We start from the raw sequence: 24,971 nt of genomic DNA, 5'->3' as shown, positions 1-24,971 counted from the left end.
TTTTTCCTATCCAACCTGCAAGTTAGAAACATAATATTAGCATCATCGAAACCGCCGAGAAGCTGCTAATTGCTCAAGGTTGATTATATCTTACGCGTGTAGCACTATATCCGTGTCCACAAACTCCGGCGGGTGTGGCATGAACAAACCAAACTGCCGGTACACCCGATGTGGCATGTGAAGCTCAACCGCCCAGTTGCATATGAGTGGACACCGCATATGCCAGAGATCCCTATCTCTAGTGCACATCGGATTCAGCGTGAACTCTATAGGGTTCCCAAAACTATCTCCTGTTCCATAAGGTTCCCATACAACCTACAAAATTGGATAGAATGAAAAATTGATATCGACTTACGATGGAAGCATGATAATAACTTATGCAATGTCAATTCACCTGCTCAGGCGTGATGGCATCCATCTCGCTCCTGTACAGCTTGTACATGACCGAGGGATCATCCGTCATCTCATTTAACACATCCCACTTGTAAGCCCAAGTCGCGCGCCGTAGTGGGTCGTGTTTATCGTCCCAATCCTCGAACTTCACTTTCTTCGGTCGTCCAACCGGCATACGCTCCCAGCTCCATATGGAAAGTGCAAGCAAACAACCACCAATACCTCCAGATAGCCTACAACAGGCTTCGTCCAACTGCACATAAAAGAGAACATGGTTGAATTAAAAGCAAGATCGCATTCATAATGTACCAATGAATTGAAACAGAAACAACTTCATACCTGTCTATACAAGTAAGCCAGTGTCGCCGAACCCCAACTCCATTTGCTATCGAAGACGGTCAACGCCTTGAGCCACATCCATGGAGCATTCTTGCCTGTGCCATCAGCAAACATAGTCCTGGATATCACGTACCACATGTAGACACGAGCATATGTCTTCACCGTGTCCTCATTAGCATCCTCAGGGCAATTACTGAAGTTTGATATAATCCACGTGAAAGTAGCACCGGCTGCGACTCTTTCCTTCTTCTTGCCTTCTACTTCTGGTTCCCGCGGCTCCGGAGGAACCATACCGATAAGGGCAAACATTTGCTCGCGCCACCCATCAGAATCGGTGCTCATACATAGAGGTTTCCCATCGATAGGAAGACCGGTGATCATAGCTATATCCTGGAGCGTCAAGGTCATCTCCCCGGTCCGAAGATGGAAAGTGTGTGTCTTCGGCCTCCAATGATCAATAAGCGCGGTGAGTGCTGGAGCATTGTTGGGTGGCGTCGACCTGCTGACCAACTGAATGAAAGGGAGAAGTCCTGTCTCCCTAACATACGGCGTGTACCGCTCATCATAGCGCATCCACCCAAGGTTGACCCCGTGAGCCCGAAGCTTCAGAGGTGCAAGCTCCTACAAGGAAACAAACAAATCATTACATATGGGGGGTATGTGTTTGAAAAAAAACACAAAAATCATAACACCGGCAACTTTCATTATTACCTGCTGCTTCACCGACATAGCGTACGACCGGTGTTGTAGATCCCAATGATCATTGAGAAGCCAAACCATCCTAGCAATTTGCAAGAAAGCTTTCTTGTCAACACGATTATCTTTTGAATACAAAAAAACTAAAGTAGGCCTACTAGATGCAACCATACCAATCTATGTATCCAACCATATCAAATCAAACATAACTAATAAAAAAGGGTTCCACAATTAACTAGGCCTACTTCATACAAATAACTTTTCCATAAACTATGCCTACTTCATAAAAATAACTCTTCCATAAACTAAACTAGGGTTCCACAAATCAAACAAACAAGGGTTCCCCAAATCAATCAAACAAATCAATACATGCAAAGTTCTAATGCATGCAAGATTCAAATCTAATCTAATCAAACAAGGATTCCCCAAATCTCCAAAATATCATATTTTCTATGGATAGAAAGAAGGGGATCGGAAGAGAGTACCTTCTAGGATGGATTGGTGAAGAAATGCACGGACCAAATCGTCGGATCTGAAGGATTTGGGAGAGGGGATTGAGAGGGGGAGAGGAGGAACCCGCCGCGACGCTGCTTCTGTTACTTCAAAACCGACCAATGGGTGGGGTGCGGGAGGGGGAGCGGGCGCCTGGCGTCTAAGTCACAGTGCAGCGCCTACGGTCTGGGCGCTGCACTTTACAAGTGTGGCGCCTTGCTCGGAGGCGTTGCACTGCTGGTTGCGGGCCCAGGGGCTGCCACGGTGGACTGGTGTGCAACGCCCCCGGGCTAGGCGCTGCACCGTAGAGTGTGGCGCCGTCGTGGCGGGCGCTACACAAAAAGGTTAGAGCTGTGAAATAGTTTCACGGCCAGTTCATTCCGTGAATTGATTTCGTCCACAGGTCAAAATTGTCAAAATTGCCTCCACACGGCACGGGCGGGCGAGCTTGATGGTGTTGGTGGGAGCAGAGATTCCTTCACCGTCACGTTGATTGGTATGCAGGGCCCTGGTAAAGTTGCCTTTAAAACTGTAGATATGAGGGTTTCGGGTTCATGTTTACATGGCCCCTTAAATTTTTTTAAGGATCAGACGATTTTAAGGGGTCTGTTTGGGCTCGTTTTTTCGACTGAAACTGCAGAAAACGGTTATTTTGCGGGTTTGACCACTTATATGGGGTCTGATAGAGATGCTCTTAGGACCATACAAGTAGTGCGGTTTTTTGCCAGTTTTTTTCAGAGTTGGTTATTTGTGTTTTTCTTTTCCTGTCAGTTTTTTGGCCGCTTTTGGACTCGTTTGTTTCTTTTTATTTTATTTTTTCCCTTTTTTCCTTTTATTTGTCATGAACTTTTATGAAACTAGGTTGTTCTGGACTTGCGCCCCTAGTTACGCAGAAATGCAAGCACTGAAGCAGATGATCAGACCTTATCGACATAGTCAAAAAAGTATTCTACAAAATGGTATGTGCACTAAATAAGCAGTGTTTCTAGTCTAGCTGTCAAATTGGCTGTGAAATGTCTTTCTAGGTTCTAGCTGGTAGAGTAGAGAACCGAAAATCCTCTTTAATTTCACGTGTGGGGCTTTTTCATTCAAATTTGTGTTTTTTAATTCCCATTTTTTTAAATTCGTTTTTTATTTTTCAAATTTGTGAAACTTTTTTAAACCTCATGAACCATTCAAACTCTTCCAAATTCATAAACCTTTCATATTCACGATCATTTTTTTCAAATTTATGCGCGAAAAGGCTTCTTTCTAAGAAACATAAACGGTAAAACCCTTATGTCATCCACAATAGATATGGCAAGATTCCATAAAACAATTCAAAGTGTGGCTAAATATTTATGCGTCGTTGCAAACCAACTATACAAATAATATCTGCTCTCGTTCTTTGACCAGCATAGGATGGTTAAACGGGGCACGTCTATGTCTTGTTTTTTTTTGAGAAAGTCTATGTCTTGCTTGTAGTGAGATCGACTACCGCCTCGCCTTCAGCCAGGCCCAGCTAGCAAAGCTACAAGTATGATTTTTCAGCGATTTTTAATTTTAAATTTTTTAACATTTTCTCTTCATATTTATATATGTTGAAGAAATTGCTCTAAAAATGTATTTTTAAAAATATCTTCGTTTTATAGAAAAATGCTCTCCGTAATTTTTTCATGCACCTAAAAGAAGTGCTTGCACATTTTAAATAGAATGTTCACTACACTTCAAAATATGTTCACACATTTATAAAAAAGTTCATGGCATTTTAAAAAGAATGTTCATGCCTCTTAAAAATGTGTTCACACATTTATAAAAATGTTCATGACATTCATAAAAAATGGTACCATTCAACAAAAATCTGCACGTGTTTAAAAAATTCTTCATGACAATTTTCAAAATGGCGCAGGAAATGTAAACATTGGTCCGCACATAAAAAGTTCAATTAAATTTTCACAACTTATAATTTTTTGTGCACAAAATTTTAAAAATGCACTCCCTCCGTTTATAAATATATGTCTTTTTAGATATTTCAATACAGACTACATACATAGACATACTTTAGAGTATAGATTCACTTATTTTGCTCTGTATGTAGTTTCTGCTAGAATCTCTAAAAAGACCTATATTTAGGAATGGAGGGAGTACATAACATGAAAAAAAATTATGTCATTCAAGAAAAGTTCGTAACGCTTAAAAAATGTTCACATTCTAAAAGATGTTCATGTCAGTTCTTAAAATTGTTCGGCGTGTGTTCAAAAAATATTCACCATTTATGTAAAGTTTGAAAAAATTTCAAGTGTATCTCAACCTATATGTGAAAAATATTCAATGTCTATTAAAAATCAACATGTCACTTAAACACTTAAAAATATAAAAATGAGCAGGAAAACGAAATAAAATAAAATAAATACCCAATAAAATTGGTAGAGAAAAAACATAGAAAAGGGTAAAAAGAAGCCCCGCACGAAACATTCCCAAAACCTGGCAGAAGGTTCCCCAAGCCACTGCTACCACATTGTTGGGTAGACCCAATTTCTCAATTCTAAGAGAATTTTTATGAAAGTGTTTTATTTGCTTTTCTTCAATGAAAGTTTCATTTTTCTGGAATGTATCCTTGTAGGCGAGCTTTGCTTCTGTCTGTCGGGTTAAACGAGTTTGGTGGAATAAAATGTGTGGGCAAAATTAGCTTCCAACCAAACAGAGACGAGGCCTGGGCCTCCTTTTGTCCTCCTTTGGTTTGGAGGAATTTTATAAAAATTTTTGTGTGGCCTTTTGGTTTGTATGAATAGAATCCTATTTCTTTAAAGGATAGAAACATATCCTTTGTATTTCAAAGGAAAAAAAAAGCCAAGATCCAATGCAAATAATCCTATCATATGAACCAAACAACATCTATTTAGGGCTAGTTCTTTTGTGTCTTATTTGGGGCTGTGAAAATAAGTTGCACCCTATCCAACTTATTCTAAAAGCTTAACCAAAATTTTATTTTAGAAGCTTACTAGTTAGCGCTTCATTGTAGGCTTCTGTAACAGAATTTTAGGTTGGGCTTCTAAAATAAGCCGGATAGAGGATAGCTTATTTCCACAGCTCCAAATAAACCACAAAACAACCAGCCCTTACTGTTCCAATTTATCAAATGTCCCTAAAAGACAACCAAATGACATATATTTTCCTATAGAATTTGAGACGTCTAGGGAAAAATAATTCCTCTCCGATAACAACTTGGTGTGCGCGGCACAACGAGGCCGGGCGATTTTCCTTGGAGGCGAGTTGTTCCTTCTTACTCGGTAACCTAGGTTGCTTTTGTGGTAGGTGAGGATTCTCCTTTTTTTATGTTTTACCTTTCATCTGCTCTATAAAAGGCCCTCCTCATCATTATGTATCTGTTTGCCTGCATTACTTTATATATAAAGCAGGATGAACGTCTTTTTGAATATAGGATTTGAGACACATGTCATCTCGATTTCTGTGATTTTTCTATTTTTATGATATTCCTATCACATGAACCAAAGGAGACCTTTATTCACAATTCGTTACGTGGTTTCTTTACCGAGAATCGAGTAGGTGCAAAAATTTACTGAGAAACTGAAAAGGTGAAACAGCTTGTACATGAATTTATCTATATACTCCCTCCGTTTTTATTTACTCCGCATATTAGAGTTGACTGAAGTCAAACTTCGTAAAGTTTGACCAAGTTTATAAAAAAGAATATAAATATTTACCATAAAAATTTATATAATGCGAAAATACATTCAATATTAAATCTAAAGGTATTGATTTGTTATTGTACATGTTAGTATTTTTGTCTATAAACTTTGTCAAAGTATACAAAGCTTGACTTTGATCAAAACTAATATGCAGAGTAAATAAAAACGAAGGGAGGGAGTACTATCATATAGAACTAGAGAACAAGAACTAGGACGAGAAAGACATCCGCGTGACAAATAGTACAACGAGCACACGCCAACACCAGCCGGGGAAGGAATTCACCCTCACCTTCCGACAAACCAATAAGCACTGCCTGTCCCCGGCAACGTGGCCGTGTCTCCCAAGCCCGCGGCGGAGCTGTAAAACAGAGCGACGGCGGCGACCAAGACGGGCGCGCTAGCTAGCTAGAAGGCGGCGGCCCTGTCCTTGACGACGACGTCCTCGACCTCCCGCCGCATGAGCTTCTCCTCGTGCTGCCGCCGGCAGAACACCACCCAGGCGTTCACCTCCAGCGCCACGCAGCCGCCGACGAGCGTCGCCAGCGCCATGCAGTAGCCGAGCTTCCAGTAGGAGGCGCCGAGCCCCATGACCTCGAAGCCCTGGAACACGTTCACCACCCCGACCACCACGCACCCGTACCCCACCAGGTGGTGGTACGACTTCCAGTACTTGCGGTACCGGTTCGTCGTCTTGGGCCGGAAGAACACCGCCAGCGTCTGCAGGCTCCCCGCCGTCGCCGCCGCTATCCCCAGCCCGCGGTGCAGCTTGTACGTCACCCCCGGCGACGCCGCCCCCATCGCGATCCCCAGCGCGAACCCGGCCGCCCCCAGCGCGTACCCCGTCGCCTGCACCGCCGCGTGCCCGTAGAACCACGCCGGGCCGGCCGACGCGCAGGGCCGGAGGTACCGCGCCAGGGCCGCGCCGACTGGCAGCAGGAGGCCCCAGGAGAGCGCGTTGAGGGAGCCGTGCGCCCACTGCAGCCTGGCGGACGCGATCGGGGACGACTCCGTGGCCGTGGTGAGGATGTCGACCGTGGCGTGCGACGCCAGGTCGGAGGCGTCCGTGGGGTGGATGGTCGGGGAGTAGCCCTGCACGTAGAGGCCCCGGTTCCACACGAAGTGGACCCTGGTGCGGTTCGGGGAGAGGCGGATGGTGGCGGCGATGGTCACCGACGCGCCGTCGCGGACGGTGCGCGCCGGCGCGATGAGGGACGCCGAGGAGGCCAGCAGCGGGATGTCGAGCGGGCGGGACACCAGGGGCTTGGCCTGGAGCTTGACGTCGGCGGAGAGCACGAAGGGGAGCGCGAGCAGCGCGCCCGTGGACGGGTCGGAGAAGGCGGCGACCACGCGCGCCCCCGCCATGGCCGGCGCGTCCTGGTTGACGCCCCACGCCACCCAGCCCGACGGCGAGATGAAGGAGCCCGTGAAGGCCGCGTCGAGCGTGGCGTTGCGCGCGTCGTACGTCCACGCCAGCGTCGCGCCCTGCGTCGGCAGCGCGATGCACTTGGCGTACGCCTTCACCGGCGTCGACGTCGTGCACCGCCCGGGCGCCCCGGCCGCCGCCGCCCCACCGCCGACGACCACGAGCACCACCAACAAACCAACTAGAGGGCCGCCACTCCTCATTGTCGTTGTCGATCGATGGTGTCCCGTGGAGCTGGGTGGTGCCGAGCTAACAGAGCGAGCGTGGTGGCGTGTGTCAGTGTGCGCGACGCTGTGGCGTGGGTTGGGTTGGGTTTTGTCTGCGCGCGTAAGTGGGGTTTTAGTGGGGCGTTTGGGAGGGCGATTGTGAAATGTGATGATGGCTGTGAACCGCGTGTGCTGCTCCCGTTTGGTTGTTGTGTATTTCGTTTCGTTTCGGACGATGATGGGGTCTTGGCTTCGAAGGCAAGGGAGGGCCTCCGCAAAGAGGCCTGAAATATTCTGTGGTGATCTGTGTGGTGCCCAACTTTGGCCCCATCCTTGCACTTGCCTCCTGGGTAAGATCAGTGTGGTGGCAGGTGCAAAAGGCATGCAGTGATTGCAATAGCTAGCCAAAATTTGTGCTGCACACTGAGAATTTCAGATGCACAAGCTTGCATACTGTATGGGCCAGCTTAACTGAAGAAGAATCTGAAAGGATCAAATCTGACCAACTAAATTATAGCACTAAGAGTTTGCCACACAAAAAAACTACTCCGTTTGACAAGTAATTCCAAACGTAGAAAGTAAACAATTACAAAAAAATAATTACCTTTTACCACTGGAGTATAATAAATTATTGGCTGATTTACATGCTAATTAATGCTATATTTACTAGGTTAGGTGATCTCACTCGGCGGTGGTGGGGAGGCTGATTGATGCTAAGTGGAAGATTTGGTGGCCGGAGTCGGCACGCCGCTCGCCCACGACCGGCGTGGTGATGTGATGTGGTACGGTGGATTCGATCGGCTGGGAAATGTTTCTCGTGAGCTTTAGCGGTTATGATCATGATGATTATGATGATGATGATGGTCCTGGCTAAGCTTGCCATTATTGGCTTTGAAGGCACGGCTCCGGCGAGAGTTGTGTGATTCTTGTTGGCAAAGCGGCGAAACGGATGCATGATCGGGGAAAAGTAGCATGGGCGCACCATGCATGCTTGAGGAAAGCAAGGGAGTTCAGTAGAATATATGTTTAAAATCTTTAAGGAGGATTAGTGGAGTGCCAGCGTGTGAAAAGCATGCGTTCTGGGGGCTCATGGCACCTGGATAATCATTACCATCTGAAGTCGAGTCTTGCTGTCAATGGTCGGTTAGAATTGTTGGTTGCTGCTGTTGAACCTAATCAGTGATTGTACATTTTCACCATGTAAATTCAAGTTTAGTGGGCTAATATTTTGATTTCTAATTATTACACTAACGGGAAACCTTCAATCTTCTTAAAATAAACAGTAGTAAACTGATAGTATCATTGATTTTGTCCACAAAAACTCATTTGAAGGAATACAATTTTCCTGATTTCTTGCTTAAATCAAGATGTCACGAAATCCCGACTAACATAAAACATAGATTATTTAAATTATTTTATACAAATACAGTTAGATACATATTCACAGTAATGTAATTATACTTGGTGACCTTGTTGCCTTCTTCACTTTGGCTTCTTACTCTCCATCTCATAATCTTCAAGTCAGCACAACTTCTGAAATCAGCTCCGAACATATACACTATGATATCAGTTTTCTCCAACATCACAATACAGTTTGTTCCCATCAATCTCTTCTGAACTTATATTAACAGTGACAGTTTCCTTTTTCGCAAAAAGAAAAAACAGTGATAGTTTCATGTCGCTCCTAACTACGTTGAACTGGCTAAAAGATGGCTCGCTTTATATACATATACATCCACATATTCTCAAGGCCAACCTATATGTTTCTTCCGCCTTCCAATGTCAATGGCGATGTTTTTACATCGTTACCTTGTTGAAGGCATTGTTCAGAATGCTCGGACTGATTCTTCAGGGTGAAAACCTAGATTCTAGTCTTGGATGACTGGATCCGGTGACGGTGACACTTGAGTGTCACTCCCTTCCTTAAGGTGTTGCTGTTGAAGAACGTCGTCGTCCGCGTGGTGTCATGAGATTGTCGGTGCAGATATGGTCATTGTTATAGTTTGCCGATCATGCTCTGATCGCTTTGGGGCTTTTTTCTTTTTTCCTCGCCTACGCATAGCTTTGATCTAGTATGACTTCGCTATTTGTCGGTTTGTTTTGTGCGCGTGCGTTGGTGTTGGCTGTGTGCATCTTAGCTATGCAGAGGCCGGGTGTGTACTCATTTGTTTGTATCCTCTTGATGCTTCACTTTGAGTCAATAAAATCCACCCTTTATCGAAAAAATGAGCAACCAACAATGTGTGTAGACATCCAATAGCTACACAGCTAATCAAAACAGATAGAGCACCATATTTGCATGAAATTTGCACTACCTCAGAATTCTGCGTCGAGTGATGATTTTCCTTTTCTGCATAAGCAACATATTGGTGGCATATTTTCGTAATCGCAAGATTCGTTTAAAGTGGTGTACTAAGTGATGAGTGAGTGACTTAGGGTGAGTAAATCAGTCGATGTCGTGTCGCACTGCTTCATGGACCGTGGGTCAAAGTTGAAACCTTGCGATGGAGGTGCCCGATGTGGAGTGGACCAGAATTGTGGGAGTGTAGCTTTGGAATACTGAATGGTGGTGAAATAGAAACAAGATTGAAGAAATTAATCATGTGCGCACAACATGAACAAGCACAAAAATATATTATATATGCATGCTTCCAGGAAAGCTAATTAACCATAAGTATTAAGAAGGATAAGTGGAGTATGTAAACAATGATGCAATGAGTTGTTAAGCACCAAAGTAATTAATGGACCAACAAAAGTTACTCTTTTGAGTTTTATGGATAATTGATATAATGTTAACGTTGAGCATTATTGTGTCCTAGCACAAGGAATACCAAGATATGTACACCAAGTGACGCCGCAAGGAAATGAAAGCAAGGATGATGTAACAACTTCTGTTTGTGCATGTATACCCCCAGACCTCATTAGTTAGAATGGTTTGTTTTTATCGCACCTAACTTAACTGGTAACATAACTCAACTGGTATAACTGAAACAAAGACTTAATATAATGTTGAGATAAACATAACTGGTAATTGACCAGGCAATCCATCCATAAATCACATCAACCTAATTTCAAGGGAAGGACTCTTATCATGCCTCACCAAGCTGTACCACTTAGAATATCCTGCTTGGTGGGGAACGTCGGAACGAGACCTATCGTTATTATGAGCTCAGAATTGAAGTGGAGGGATTCGACCTCTCGCCTAATGATGTTTTACCTGATAAGTAATAATATACCCCATTAACTACAAATAGTTGTTTTTATCACCCTAATTCTTAACTCGTAGTACAACATGCTCTCTTACATTATGTAAGTCATTTTTTCCTCTTACACATATAAAATATGCACCCTAGAACACTTAGAAGTTAAAATCATTAGAGCATCTGGAGTTGGGATCTAGCGTTATGCCGAGAAGTATGTTGTATAATTGACCCTTCCATGAATGGAAACCTTTAGCTTACGAGAGCGATCTCTTTATTCCATTATTGGAATAAAGATTTTGCAAAGTCCAGATAAACAAATTATAAATGGTGTAACTATTTGGTTAGTCATTAAGGACAGTAAAACTGAAGCCTTTCTCACGCACCCACAAATTTAGGTCATTGGATCGCGCATCTCAGCCATCCCTGGCCGTCGAAGGCACTTTTTCTCTCGTGTGGGCTCTTACTGGGCTGGTTCGGTTTGTCAGCAGCTATTCCTGTGGCCGAATCCAAAGCATCTAATTCACTGGCATTCTCGAACGTTGGATGAAGAACGAATGAACCTGATTCTGCTCCATATATTCAGAGAGAGAGAGAGAGACCTACCACCTTAGCGTGGGAGCAATTTGGTTTCATTAATTGATACACTCACAACAAGATTGAGCCATGTTTCTGTGGGTTGAGTTGGATTCTCTTTTTCTTGTTCCTAATCTTAGCACACTCAAAATTAATAGGACACCTCTTTGGTAGAAAATGTTCCCTTCTCTTGTGACCTCCATGTCATCCGAGAAGACAATGAAAATCTGGTGTATAGTGATTAGGTATCCTCTAGCATTCTCTTAGCAATTAATGCAAACTTTGGTATAAAATATTTTGTAATTCAAATTGAATTGGAATTGCGATTAAATAGGACTTTCTGTATAAGAGAAAATTAGCCATCTGTTAGTCGTGCAGAGATCATTCCTTTACAAAGAGAACACGACCATATTTTTCTTATTTATTTCTCCTCCAACTTAACAAAATCTTGCATGGTATTTCTAAAAAGACTGATTTCTTGTCCATACATCATAGAAGTTTGTACTTAGTAATGTTCATTGCTTTTATGAATAGAACGATACACACACAATATAGCTCACTCAAAATCATTTGAGAGTGAATTCCACTTTTTACCCTGTAGTTGTACATTTATGACACATATTACCCTATTTAGTGGAACTTCTATCAAAATGTCAGATTTTGGAGACTTTTAACATGGTTTTACCCCAATTTTGCATTTTGTTTGTTTATGTTAGATAGGATCAGCATATTGCGGCAATGATTCATAAAAAATATGCAAAGAATGAGGGCATCATTGACGATCATGCCCGGACTTCTCTTGTCCATGTGTTCCATTCCTTGTCGTCGTCCAGATATTTTTGGACCCGGGGTGTCACCTCACACCTTGCCTAATGGACACGCATCAGAAAATGATGGCCCAAAGCTTCTAAAATGGGTGTTCTAGATGAATTTTCCACTCATTGGGTAATTAGTGTCACAAATGCATATCTAGGGAGGGGGGTGGTAAAATGTGGAATTCACTCATCATTTGCAGAGTGCAAGTTGTTATTAATTCCATTGCGTGCAAGCTTCAAATAGGTTGTAGAAAACAAAGCGAATCTCCTAAATTCATATATTTTTTGATGAAAATTAGAGAAAAAGTAAGTATATTATATTTTGAAGAGAACACACATAACCAACAAAAACTATATGCTACCTCTTGAGCATGCGTTGGTTTTCCCTTGAAGAGGAAAGGGTGATGCAGTAAAGTAGCATAAGTATATCCCTGGGTTTTTGAGAACCAAGGTATCAATCCAGTAGGAGATAACACGCAAGTCACCTAGTACCTGCACAAACAATCAAGAACCTTGCAACCAATGCGATAAATGGGTTGTAAATCCCTTCACGGTCACTTGCGAAAGTGAGATCTGATAAAGATAGTAAGATAAACATTTTTGGTATTTTTGTTGTATAGATTGGAAAGTAAATATTGCAAAATAGCAAATGAGATGCGATGTAAATAAAAAGAGATGCAATATAATAAGAAAGAGACCCGGGGGCCATAGGTTTTACGGTGGGTGAACAAATTACTGCGGAGCAATTGATAGAAGAGCGCATAGTTATGAGAATATCTAGGCAATGATTATGAATATAGGCATCGTCCGTGTTAAGTAGAACGAAATGATTCTGCATCTACTACTATTACTCCACACATCGATCGTTATCCAGCATGCATCTAGAGTATTAAGTTCATAAGAACAGAGTAACGTTTTAAGCAAGATGACATGATGTAGAGGGATAAACTCAAGCAATATGATATAAATCCCATCTTTTTATCCTCGATGGCAACAATACAATACGTGCCTTGCTGCCCCTACTGTCACTAGGAAAGGACACCACAAGATTGAACCCAAAGCTAAGCACTTCTCCCATTGCAAGAAAGATCAATCTAGTAGGCCAAACTAAACCAATAGTTTGAAGAGACTTGCAAAGATATCAAATCATGCATATAAGAATTCAGAGAAGAACCAAATATTATTCATAGATAAACTTGATCATAAATCCACAATTCATCGGATCTTAGCAAACACACCGCAAAAAGTATTACATCGAATAGATCTCCAAAAACGTCAAGGAGAACTTTATATTGAGAACCAAAGAGAGAGAAGAAGCCATCTAGCTAATAACTATGGACCCGGAGGTCTGTGGTAAACTACTCACACATCACCGGAGAGGCTATGGTGTTGATGTAGAAGCCCTCCGTGATCGAGTCCCCCTTCGGCAGATCGCCGGAAAAGGCCCAGATGGGATCTCACGGGAACAAAAGGTTGCGGCGGTGGAAAAGTGGTTTCGTGGCTCCCCTTCATGTTTTTAGGGTATAAGAGTATATGTAGACGAAAGAAGTACGTCGGTGGAGCTCCGTGGGGCCCACGAGGGTGGGGGCGCGCCTACTCCCTTGGGCACGCCCTCCTATCTCGTGGCCGCCTCACAGACTTCCAGACTTCCACACCAAGTCTCCTGGTTTGTGTTTGTTCCAAGAAAGATCCTCGCGAAGGTTTCGTTCCGTTTGATATTCCTTTTCTGTGAAACACTAAAATAGGTAAAAAAACAAAAACTGACACTGGCCCTCCGGTTAATAGGTTAGTCCCTAAAATAATATAAAAGAGCATATTAAAGCCCATTAAACATCCAAAACAGATAATATAATAGCATGGAACAATAAAAAATTATAGATACGTTGGAGACGTATCAAGCATCCCCAAGCCTAATTCCTGCTCGTCCTCGAGTAGGTAAATGATAAAAACAGAATTTTTGATGTGGAATGCTACCTAACATAATTTTCAATGTAATTTTCTTTATTGTGGCATGAATATTCAGATCCAAAAGATTCAAGACAAAAGTTTAATATTGACATAAAAATAATAATACTTCAAGCATACTAACCAAGCAATTATGTCTTCTCAAAATAACATAGCCAAAGAAAGCTCATCCCTACAAAATCATATAGTTTGGCCATGCTTCATTTTCGTCACACAAAATGCTCCCATCATGCACAACCCCGATGACAAGCCAAGCAATTGTTTCATACTTTAGCATTCTCAAACTTTTTCAACTTTCACGCAATATATGAGCGCGAGCCATGGACATAGCACTATAGTTGGAATAGAACAGTGGTTGTGGAGAAGACAAAAAGGAGGAAGTTAGTCTCACATCAACTAGGCGTATCAACACTACTAGGGAAAACCTTATACACAGAATCTTAGCAAGAACGAGGTTCACAAACAGACACTACTGCTAATTAGCAGTATCGAGCTTCAGAAGAACGCGCTACTAATATCCAAGTAGCAGTAGCGCTCTAGGTGAAACAAGCGCTACTACTACAATTTCCACGGTGTTGCCTCCAGGCTAGATATAGTAGTAGCGCCCTTCTCCTGGATGCGCTACTGCTAAAGTACTTAGTAGCAGCGTTTTTATTTAAAACTCGCTGCTGTTAAGTATCATCCCCTCTTGCAACTAATTAAGTTTAGTCCCATACTGCTAAGCGAACAAGGTGTTTACCACCTTAAATATGTTACTTCTCAAACTATCTCGAGCACTTGGTCTTCATTGAACTGTATGTGTAGGATTTGTGGCTGCAATATGAATCTTCGCCTGTGCCTATGCAGGTATGGTGAGAATTCATATTGACTATTTAGATTCTACACAAAAGATCAATGATGACCAATGTATATTTTTGATGTTTTTACATGCTTAGCCTTAGCAATAGCATTTTTTCAGGACAAAGCGCTACTGATATTGGGCTTAGCAGTAGCGCGCTCCCTGTACCCGCGCTACTACTACAGCAAAACAAAACACGCAGCCCCCCCACCCCCGCACGCTCATCTCTCAATCGTCCCCCTTCGCCCGACGCCGGTAGCTACGGTTAGGGTTTCTCCTCCGCCATCGCGCGCCACCGCCACTGCCGCCGCAGGTAATGCTCCTCCCCCCTCTCATCGCCCCTCTGCTAGCTGCTCCTCCACCCTCTCGTCGCTGACTCTGTCGCCGCCCGCGAGCTCTAGCCAGGCGCCTTTGGCCGACCACCCTCGATCCCCTCGCCGGCCGCTGTCGTCGCGCCCTCTCGTAGGAAATTCACCGGCCTTCCCCTCATCAGCACCCCCGACCGAGGTCACCATGTTGTCACCCCTCCTCGTCAGTACCCCCCGAGGGCTGCCCTATACCTAGATGCAGCGAGGACTTACGAATTTCATATGGATAACTAGATGCTTTTGCTTTTCTGTAATAAGTTATTTTTTGCAAAATGTAGGTGCCAATTTAGTTGAAATGCTTTGGTAGGTGGTACAAGTATTTAGTTTGCAAGTGCTAAGTTAATCCCAATTAAATTTGCCACTTGTTTTTTAATCAGTTATCTTAGGCAATAGGGGCCAAATTAGATGAAATGTGTCTTGGTAGGTGGTACCTTGATTTGGTAGATAACTTATTACAGATCTTAGGATTATACCTTTAGTAGGGGCCAAATAGTTTTTTCGGCAATAGGTGCCCCTGAAATGCTTTCGTAGGTGATACCTTGTCATCTTATATGTTACTAGATGTCAGGATTATAATTGTCCATCAAATTGCTTCTCGCGGAAGAATCTCTTCATCTACTTTGAAAATATAACTGAAGAAGAACCAAAATATCACATGCTACTGTTTTTCTTTCCTGTGAAGTGGATCGTTAATCCTTTTCTCATATTGCTTTAGGAAAATGGCACCACCACCACCACCATGTCAACTGTGCAAGTCAAGGTGCGCTAGCAGCCTTGCAACTGGCAAGCAGTTCGACATCTACTTCCAGCCGAGTTTTCGTCATGCAGCGGTAAGAAATTATATGAAATGTAACAACTATTTTATTTTTAGTGTTGGCATTACTGCATTGTGTCATTTTGCTTTTTTTACACAGATCGTCCCATGCAATGTGAGGTTGAAACTCAACAAGCTGACAGGAGACATTGTGACATTTGAGGCTCCTGGGGGGCCGCACACTATGGAGGTCGAGAAAGGATGCAATATGTCGTAGATTGGAGGAGATGGATGGGCTCGTTTCCTCGCCCGCATGCGTCTTACTGGTGGTGAGTTGATCAGCTTCTCCTTCAGAGCAGAAAGACCCAAGCTGGCTGTCATTTATATCAACCTGGTGGAAGATGATGAAGATGACGAAGATGATGAATATAATGAGGACCCACTCGATGAATATGATGAGTACTGATAACCCGCAAGTATAGGGGATCGCAAAAGTTTTCGAGGGTAAAGTATTCAACCAAAATTTATTGATTCAACACAAGGGGAGCCAAAGAATACTCTCAAGTATTAGCAGTTGAGTTGTCAATTCAACCACACCTGGAAACTTAGTATCTGCAGCAAAGTATTTAGTAGCAAAGTACTATGATAATAGTGGTAATGGTAGCAAAAGGTAACAGTAGTAAAATTAATATTTTTGGTATTTTGTAGTGATGATAGCAATAGCAACGGAAAAGTAAATAAGCGAAGAACAATGTATGGAAAGCTCGTAGGCAATGGATCAGCGACGGAGAATTATGCCGGATGCGGTTCATCATGTAACAGTCATAACCTAGGGTGACCAGAACTAGCTCCAGTTCATTGATATAATGTAGGCATATATTTCGAACATAGTCATACGTGCTTATGGAAAAGAACTTGCATGATATCTTTTGTCCTGCCCTCTCGTGGCAGCGGGGTCCTTACGGAAACTAAGGGATATTAAGGCCTCCTTTTAATAGAGTACCGGAACAAAGCATTAACACATAATGAATACATGAACTCCTCAAACTACGGTCATCACTGGTAATTATCTCGATTATTGTCACTTCGGGGTTAACGGATCATAACACATAATAGGTGACTATAGACTTGCAAGATAGGATCAAGAACACTCATATATTGATGAAAACATAATAGGTTCAGATCTGAAATCATGGCACTCGGGCCCTAGTGACAAGCATTAAGCATAGCAAAGTCATAGCAACATCAATCTCAGAACATAGTGGATACTAGGGATCAAACCCTAACAAAACTAACTCGATTACATGATAGATCCCATCCAACCCATCACCGTCCAGCAAGCCTACGATGGAATTACTCACTCACGGTGGTGAGCATCATGAAATTGGTGATGGAGCATGGTTGATGATGACAATGGCGACGGATTCCCCTCTCTGGAGCGCCGAACGGACTCCAGATCAGCCCTCCCGAGAGGTTTTAAGGATTGGCGGCGGCTCCGTATCGTAAAACACGATGAATTCTTCTCTTTGATTTTTCTCCCCAAAACACAATATATAGAGTTGGAGTTGGAGTCGGAGGAGCACCAGGGGGCCCATGAGGTAGGGGGCGCACCCTAGGGGGGCAGGCACGCCCCCCACCCTCGTGGAGAGGTGGTGGGCCCCTGGCCTTCATCTTTTGCAGGTATTTTTTATATTTTCCAAAAAGTTGCTCCGTGAAGTTTCAGGTCATTCTGAGAATGTTTGTTTCTGCACATAAATAACACCATGGTAATTCTGCTGAAAACAGCGTCAGTCATGGTTAGTTCCATTCAAATCATGTAAGTTAGAGTCCAAAACAAGGGCAAAAGTGTTTGGAAAAGTAGATACGACGGAGACGTATCAACTCCCCTAAGCTTAAACCTTTGCTTGTCCTCAAGCAATTCAGTTGACAAACTGAAAGTGATAAAGAAAAACTTTTACAAACTTTGTTTGCTCTTGTTGTTGTAAATATGTAAAGCCAGCATCCAAATTTTCGGCAAAGATTATAACTCTGTACATTCGAAATAACGCTCAGGTCTCAAGTTTACTTATATCAATAGCATAATCAACTAGCAAGCAATAATAATAAATCTCAGATGACAACACTTTCTCAAAACAATCATAATATGATATAACAAGATGGTATCTCGCTAGCCCTTTCCGAGACCGCAAAACATAAATGCAGAGTACCTTTAAAGACCAAGGACTGACTAGACATTGTAATTCATGGTAAAAGAGATCCAGTCAAGCCATACTCAATGTAAACTAACAATAATGAATGCAAATGACAGCGGTGCTCTCCAACTGGTGCTTTTTAATAAGAGGATGATGACTCAACATAGAAGTAAATAGATAGGCCCTTCGTAGAGGGAAGCAGGGATTTGTAGAGGTGCCAGAGCTCGGTTTTGAAATAGAGGTGAATAATATTTTGAGCGGTGTACTTTCATTGTCAACATAACAACCAAGAGATGGCGATATCTTCCATGCTACACACATTATAGGCGGTTCCCAAACAGAATGGTAAAGTTTATACTCCTCTTCCACCAACAAGCATCAATCCATGGCTTGCTCGAAACAACGAGTGCCTCCAACTAACAAGAGTCCCAGGGGAGTTTTGTTTGCAATTATTTTGATTTAGTTTGCATAAAGCATGGGACTGGGCATCCCGGTGACCAGCCATTTATCTCGTGAGTGAGGAGCGGAGTCCACTCCTCTTGAGAATAACCCGCCTAACATGGAAGATACGGTCAACCCTAGTTGATACATGAGCTATTCGAGCATACAAAACAGGATATTCATTTGAAGGTTTTAGAGTTTGGCACATACAAATTTACTTGGAACGGCAGGTAGATACCGTATATAGGTAGGTATAGTGGACTCATGTGGAATAACTTTGGGGTTTAAGGGATTGGATGCACAAGCAGTATTCCCGCTTAGTACAGGTGAAGGCTAGCAAAAGACTGGGAAGCGACCAGCTAGAGAGCGACAACAGTCATGAACATGCATTAAAATTAATCAACACCGAATGCAAGCATGAGTAGGATATAATCCACCATGAACATAAATATCATGAAGGCTATGTTGATTTTTTTTCAACTACATGCGTGAACATGCGCCAAGTCAAGTCACTTAAATCATTCAGAGGAGGATACCACCCTATCGTACCACATCATAACCATCTCAATAGCATGTTGGCACGCAAGGTAAACCATTATAACTCATAGCTAATCAAGCATGGCACAAGAAACTATGATCTCTAGTTGTCATTACAGACATGTTTATTCATAATAAGTTGAATCAGGAACGATGAACTAATCATATTTACAAAAACAAAAGAGGTCGAGTTCATACCAGCTTTTCTCATCTCAGTCAGTCCATCATATATCATCAGAATTGCCTTTCACTTGCACGACCGAATAGTGTGAATAATAATAATAGTGCGCGTGCATTGGACTAAGCTAGAATCTGCAAGCATTCAATAAACAGGAGAAGACAAGGCAATATGGGCTCTTTTGTCAGATCAACAATTATGCATATAAGAGCCACTTCAACAATTTAATTATGGTCTTCTCCTATAGACCCCCAAAGAAAAGAAAAGAAATAAAACTATTTACACGGGAAAGCTCCCAACAAGCAAAAGAAGAACAGGAAATATTTTTGGGTTTTCCTTTTAAATACTACTACAAGCATGGAAATTAAAACTAGCTAAAAGCTACAACTATTTTTTTTGTTTTACTTAAGGTTTATTAAACACACAAGAAGAAAGCATAAAAAGGAAATAAACTAGTATTGATGATACAAATGAAAAAGTATGATCACCGACATCTAGCAATGAGTGTGTGAACATAAATGTAATGTCAGTGGGAAATACTTACTGCCTAAGTTGGTCTATGGCCACGGCTGGCCTGGCGGATATCCATAATAGTAGCTGGGGTCGTACCGAGAAGAAGAAGACTCCGATTGCCACTGGCCGGCAATCATCTCCGGATCCCACTGGTAACTAGACTGTCGTGAAGGATCAACTTGTGGTTCCGGCTCTGGCTCGATGGCTGGTGCAGGGTTCCGGTAGGTGTGAATAGTCTTCAACGGAACAAGGTACTGGCCTGCAGATAAATCAAACAAAGAAGGAGCAGGCAGGGTAATAGTCTCAGGATGATGTTTATCAAAGAACAATTTGTATTTAAGCTCTCCTTCCCTATTCTTAACAATCAAATCATGTGCCACCATACTTTTATAATCTAAATAAACACGAGGCGACACTTTTTCTTCCTTCTCATAATGCCTAATAGGTATGTTAAAATGTGCAGCTAGGCGTGAAGCATAGATGGCTCCAAAGATGGGGCCCTTGGTACGGTTCAGACTTAACCGTTTAGCAATAATGCCGCCCATACTAACAGAGTTATCACCATATAAACCATGGAGCAAAATAATAATATGAGGGATACTAAGGTTTCCACAGTTTCCACGACCAATTAAACGACGACTAGCAAATAATGCAAAATAGCGTAAAACAGGGAAATGTATGCTAGTGATTTGTGCATCGGAAACCTTCCTTGTTTCCCCTACCGTGATAGTATCAATAAACCCGTCCACATCATCTCGATGTGGTTCCTCTGTCTTGCCCTCAAAAGGGACTAAACAAACCCGACAAAAATCATAAAGTGACATCTCCTTATTCTCATCATATAAATGAAACTCCACCGTAGGTGGTGAGCTCCTAGAATGGAAATGAAAGTTTTGCACAAAGGTATTTGTGAGTAAGAGATACTGATCGCATTGGTCATGACGGAACGCGGTGAGGCCTGCATTCTTAGCCAATTCATGAAAATCTTCATAAATCCCGGCTGCTCTCAAGAAATCATCGGAAGGCCATTCACACGCCCGAACCTCCATGGTGCGACGCAGATTATACTTAGGCTTTGGTGCCTTTTCCTTCGAGCTTTGGCTCGATGAGCCCCTCAAAAGTCTCTTCATCATTTTCTAAAAAATTCTGAAATTTTTAGTAACATCAAAATAAAAGTGAACCAAACTCAATAATATTGATAGCAACTACTCCTACAAGTGCCTAGGGCCTATATCATGCATCAAAACTACTTTTGATCATATAAATTTGACATGCAAGATCAAGAACAGGGTCACCTAAGCAGCAAAAATTTGCAATGAATAAAACACTAGAACAAAAACTAATTGGACCAATGGAGGAGTCACATACCAAGTTATAATCTCCCCAAGCAGTTTTGTGAGAGGTGCTTTGAGCAATGAGATTAAAAATGGCAGCAAAATAAGCTTGGACTCGGGTTTGAGCTGGATATTCGTGTTTGGGGGAAGAAGAAGGAGTGTGTGGGTGAAAGGATAAGTGGAGGAGGGCCACCGTGGGCCCATGAGGCAGGGGGCGCGCCCAGGGAGGTAGGGCGCGCCCTCCACCCTTGTGGGCAGGTGGTTGACCCCCTGCTGTGTTCTCAGTGCCAAATATTCTCAAATATTCAAGAAAAATCATATTTAAATTTCAGGGCATTTGGATAACTTCTATTTTTGGGGTATTTTTATATAGCATGGATAATCAGATAACAGACAGAAAAATACTATTTTTTATTTACTTAATATAAATAATAGAAGGGTCTTTTACATCTGTGTCCCTAACTCGAACCCACTACTCACATTTGCCCCTAATTCGAAAGCCTGCTCAAAAATGCCCCTCCGCCGTTACGTGCCCTTACAGAAATGCCCTTTTGCGCCGTTACCGTCCGGTCAAAGCCGGTCAAAGGGCATTGACCGGCCCCAAAAAAATAGCAAAAAAAATCTAAAAAATCTGAAAATTTTTGAGATCAAAGATACTCAGGTTCGCAAGGTGCGTGCAATTTTTCGTGCTGTTTGGGCATTCCAGGAGCTCGTGTCAAAGGAAAAACAGTAAATATGTAAGCCTATGAACAGTAAATTCAAAAAAATAGCAAGAAAATTCAAAAAATATGAAATTTTTTGGCATCAAAGAGGCTATGGTCTAAAAGCTGCGTGCCAATTTTTGTTGTGTTTGGACATTGGAGGGGCTTGTGGAGAAAAAAACAAAATCTGGCCCGGGAAAAAACTTGGGAAAAAATGACTATTTTGTTTTTTCTTGCGAGAGCTCCTCGCAAGTCATTTGATCACAAAAACTTGCAAGCACCTTGTGCACCCAAGCCTCTTTGATGCCAAAAAATTTCATATTTTTTTGAATTTTCTTGCTATTTTATCTCAAATTTACTGTTCACAAGCGTGCATATTAACTGTTTTTCCTCGCCACGAGCTCCTGGAATGTCCAAATAGCACAAAAATTTGCATGCACCTTGCGCACATGAGTATCTTCGATCTCACAAAATTTTAGATTTTTTTAAATTTTTTTGCTATTTTTTTAGGACGGTCAAATTTGTTTGACCGGACGGTAACGGCGCAGAAGGGCTTTTCTGTAAGGGCACCTAACGGCGGAGGGGCAAATTTGAGCAGGCTTTTGAATTAGGGGTATATCTGATTAGGTGGTTCGAGTTAGGGACAGAAATGCAAATGGCCCATAATAGAAAGTAAAAGGAGGGTACAGAGAGTTGTGCTTTCTAGTTTCATCCATCTCATGCTCATCAGAAGGAATCCTCTAACAAGGTTGATCAAGTCTTGTTAACGAACTCATTCCGAATAACATGGAATCGGAGAAATTTCGAATAACACTATGTTACCTCAACGGGGATATGCACATCCCCAATAATAAGAATATCATATTTCTTCTTGACAGTAGGAAGAGGAAATTCAAAACCTCCAAATATAATCGATGGAATTTTTCCAATAGAGTTGATACTATGAACTTGAGGTTGTTTCCTTGGAAAGTGTACCGTATGCTCATCACCATTAACATGAAAAGTGACATTGCCTTTAGTGCAATCAATGACAGCCCCTGCAGTATTCAAAAAGGGTCTTCCAAGAATAATAGACATACTATCGTCCTCGGGAATATCAAGAATAACAAAGTCCATTAAAATAGTAACGTTTGCAACTACAACAGGCACATCCTCACAAATACCGACAGGTATAGAAGTTGATTTATCAGCCATTTGCAAAGATATTTCAGTAGGTGTCAACTTATTCAAATCAAGTCTACGATATAAAGAGAGAGGCATAACACTAACACCGGCTCCAAGATCACATAAAGCAGTTTTAACATAGTTTCTTTTAATGGAGCATGGTATAGTGGGTACTCCTGGATCTCCAAGTTTCTTATGTATTCCACCCTTAAAAGTATAATTAGCAAGCATGGTGGAAATTTCAGCTTCCGGCATCTTTCTTTTATTTGTAACAATATCTTTCATGTACTTAGCATAAGGATTCATTTTAAGCATATCAGTTAATCGCATATGCAAAAAGATAGGTCTAATCATTTCAGCAAAGCGCTCAAAATCCTCATCATCCTTTTTCTTGGATGGTTTGGGAGGAAAAGGCATGGGTTTCTGAACCCATGGTTCTCTTTCTTTACCATGTTTCCTAGCAACAAAATCTTTCTTATCATAACGTTGATTCTTTGATTGTGGGTTATCAAGATCACCAGCAGGTTCAATTTCTACATCATTATCATTACTAGGTTGAGCATCATCATGAACATTATCATTAACATTATTACTAGTTTCAGGTTTATTACCAGATTGAGTTTCAGTATCAGAAATAGAAATATCATTTGGATTCTTAGGTGGTTCAGTAACAGGTTCACTAGAAGCATGCAAAGTCCTACCATTTTTCTTTTTCTTCCTATTAGAAGGACTAGGTGCATCCACATTATTTCTCTGAGAATCTTGCTCAATTCTCTTAGGGTGGCCTTCAGGATACAAAGGTTCTTGAGTCATTCTACCAACTCTAGTCATAACTCTAACAACGTTATCATTATTCTTACTATTCAATTCATTGAGCAAATCATTTTGAGCTTTAAGTACTTGTTCTACTTGAGTGGTAACCATAGAAGCATGTTTACTAATAAGTTTAAGTTCACCTTTGACATTGGCCATATAATCACCCAAGTGTTCAAGCATATTTGAATTGTATTTCAATTGTCTACCAGAATAAGCATTAAAGTCTTCTTGCTTAGCCATAAATTTATCAAACTCATCTAAGCATGGGCTAGCAAACTTAGTAAACGGGATTTCAGCTTTATCATATCTATAGAGAGAATTTACCTTTACTACCTATGTCGGGTTATCAAGACCATGAGTTTCTTCAATAGGTGATGGATCAAGATCATATGTTTCTTCAACAGGCGGTAAATTAAGACCATGTATTTCTTCAATAGGAGGTAAATTCTTAACATCTCCAGCTTTAATACCTTTTTCTTTCATAGATTTCTTTGCCTCTTGCATATCTTCAGGACTGAGAAATAGAATACCCCTCTTCTTCAGAGTTGGTTTAGGAATAGGCTCAGGAATTGGCTCCGGAGGTGTCCAATTATTTTCATTTGTAAACATATTATTCAATAGAATTTCAGCTTCATCTGGTGTTCTTTCCCTGAAAACAGAACCAACACAACTATCCAGGTAATCTCTGGAAGCATCGGTTAGTCCATTATAAAAGATATAAAGTATTTCATTTTTCTTAAGAGAATGATCAGGCAAAGCATTAAGTAATTGGAGAAGCCTCCCCCAAGCTTGTGGGAGACTCTCTTCTATAATTTGCACAAAATTATATATATATATCCCCTTAAAGCAGCTTGTTTCTTATGAGCAGGGAAATATTTAGGAGAGAAGTAATAAAGCATATCCTGGGGACTATGCACACAACCAGGATCAAGAGAATTAAACCATATCTTAGCATCACCCTTTAATGAGAACGGAAATATTTTAAGGATATAAAAGTAGCGAGTTCTCTCATCAGTAGTGAACAGGGTGGCTATATCATTTAATTTAGTAAGATGTGCCACAAAAGTTTCAGATTCATAGCCATGAAAAGGATCAGATTCAACCAAAGTAATTATATCAGGATCAACAGAGAATTCATAATCCTTATCGGTAACACAGATAGGTGAAGTAGCAAAAGCAGGGTCAGGTTTCATTCTAGCATTTAGAGATTGCTTATTCCATTTAGCTAATAACCTCTTAAGTTCGTATCTATCTTTGCAAGCTAAAATAGCTAAAGAGGCTTCTTGATCAAAAACATAACCCTCAGGAATAACAAGTGATTCTTCATGATCACTTTCATTA

The 24,971-nt window shown here is 41.8% G+C and overlaps 1 protein-coding gene and 1 pseudogene across 1 annotated transcript; both read right to left on the bottom strand.

The window, feature by feature from the left end:
- The window catches only part of LOC119283389, a 3,021-nt pseudogene extending 1,231 nt beyond the window's left edge, over nucleotides 1-1,790 (bottom strand).
- Nucleotides 1,791-5,632: 3,842 nt separating this feature from the next.
- Nucleotides 5,633-7,350, bottom strand: LOC119284808 (cytochrome b561 and DOMON domain-containing protein At2g04850-like). The gene has a single exon (XM_037563969.1). It carries the CDS (start codon nucleotides 7,233-7,235, stop codon nucleotides 6,015-6,017), a length of 1,221 nt encoding a protein of 406 aa, XP_037419866.1. The 5' UTR covers nucleotides 7,236-7,350; the 3' UTR covers nucleotides 5,633-6,014.
- Nucleotides 7,351-24,971: the final 17,621 nt, after the last annotated feature.

Source organism: Triticum dicoccoides, chromosome 4A (genome assembly GCF_002162155.2).
Source record: "Triticum dicoccoides isolate Atlit2015 ecotype Zavitan chromosome 4A, WEW_v2.0, whole genome shotgun sequence".
Classification (NCBI taxonomy): Eukaryota; Viridiplantae; Streptophyta; class Magnoliopsida; order Poales; family Poaceae; genus Triticum; species Triticum dicoccoides.
The sequence above is the reverse complement of the archived record's forward strand: the minus strand, read 5'-3'. Positions and strand labels throughout refer to the sequence as shown.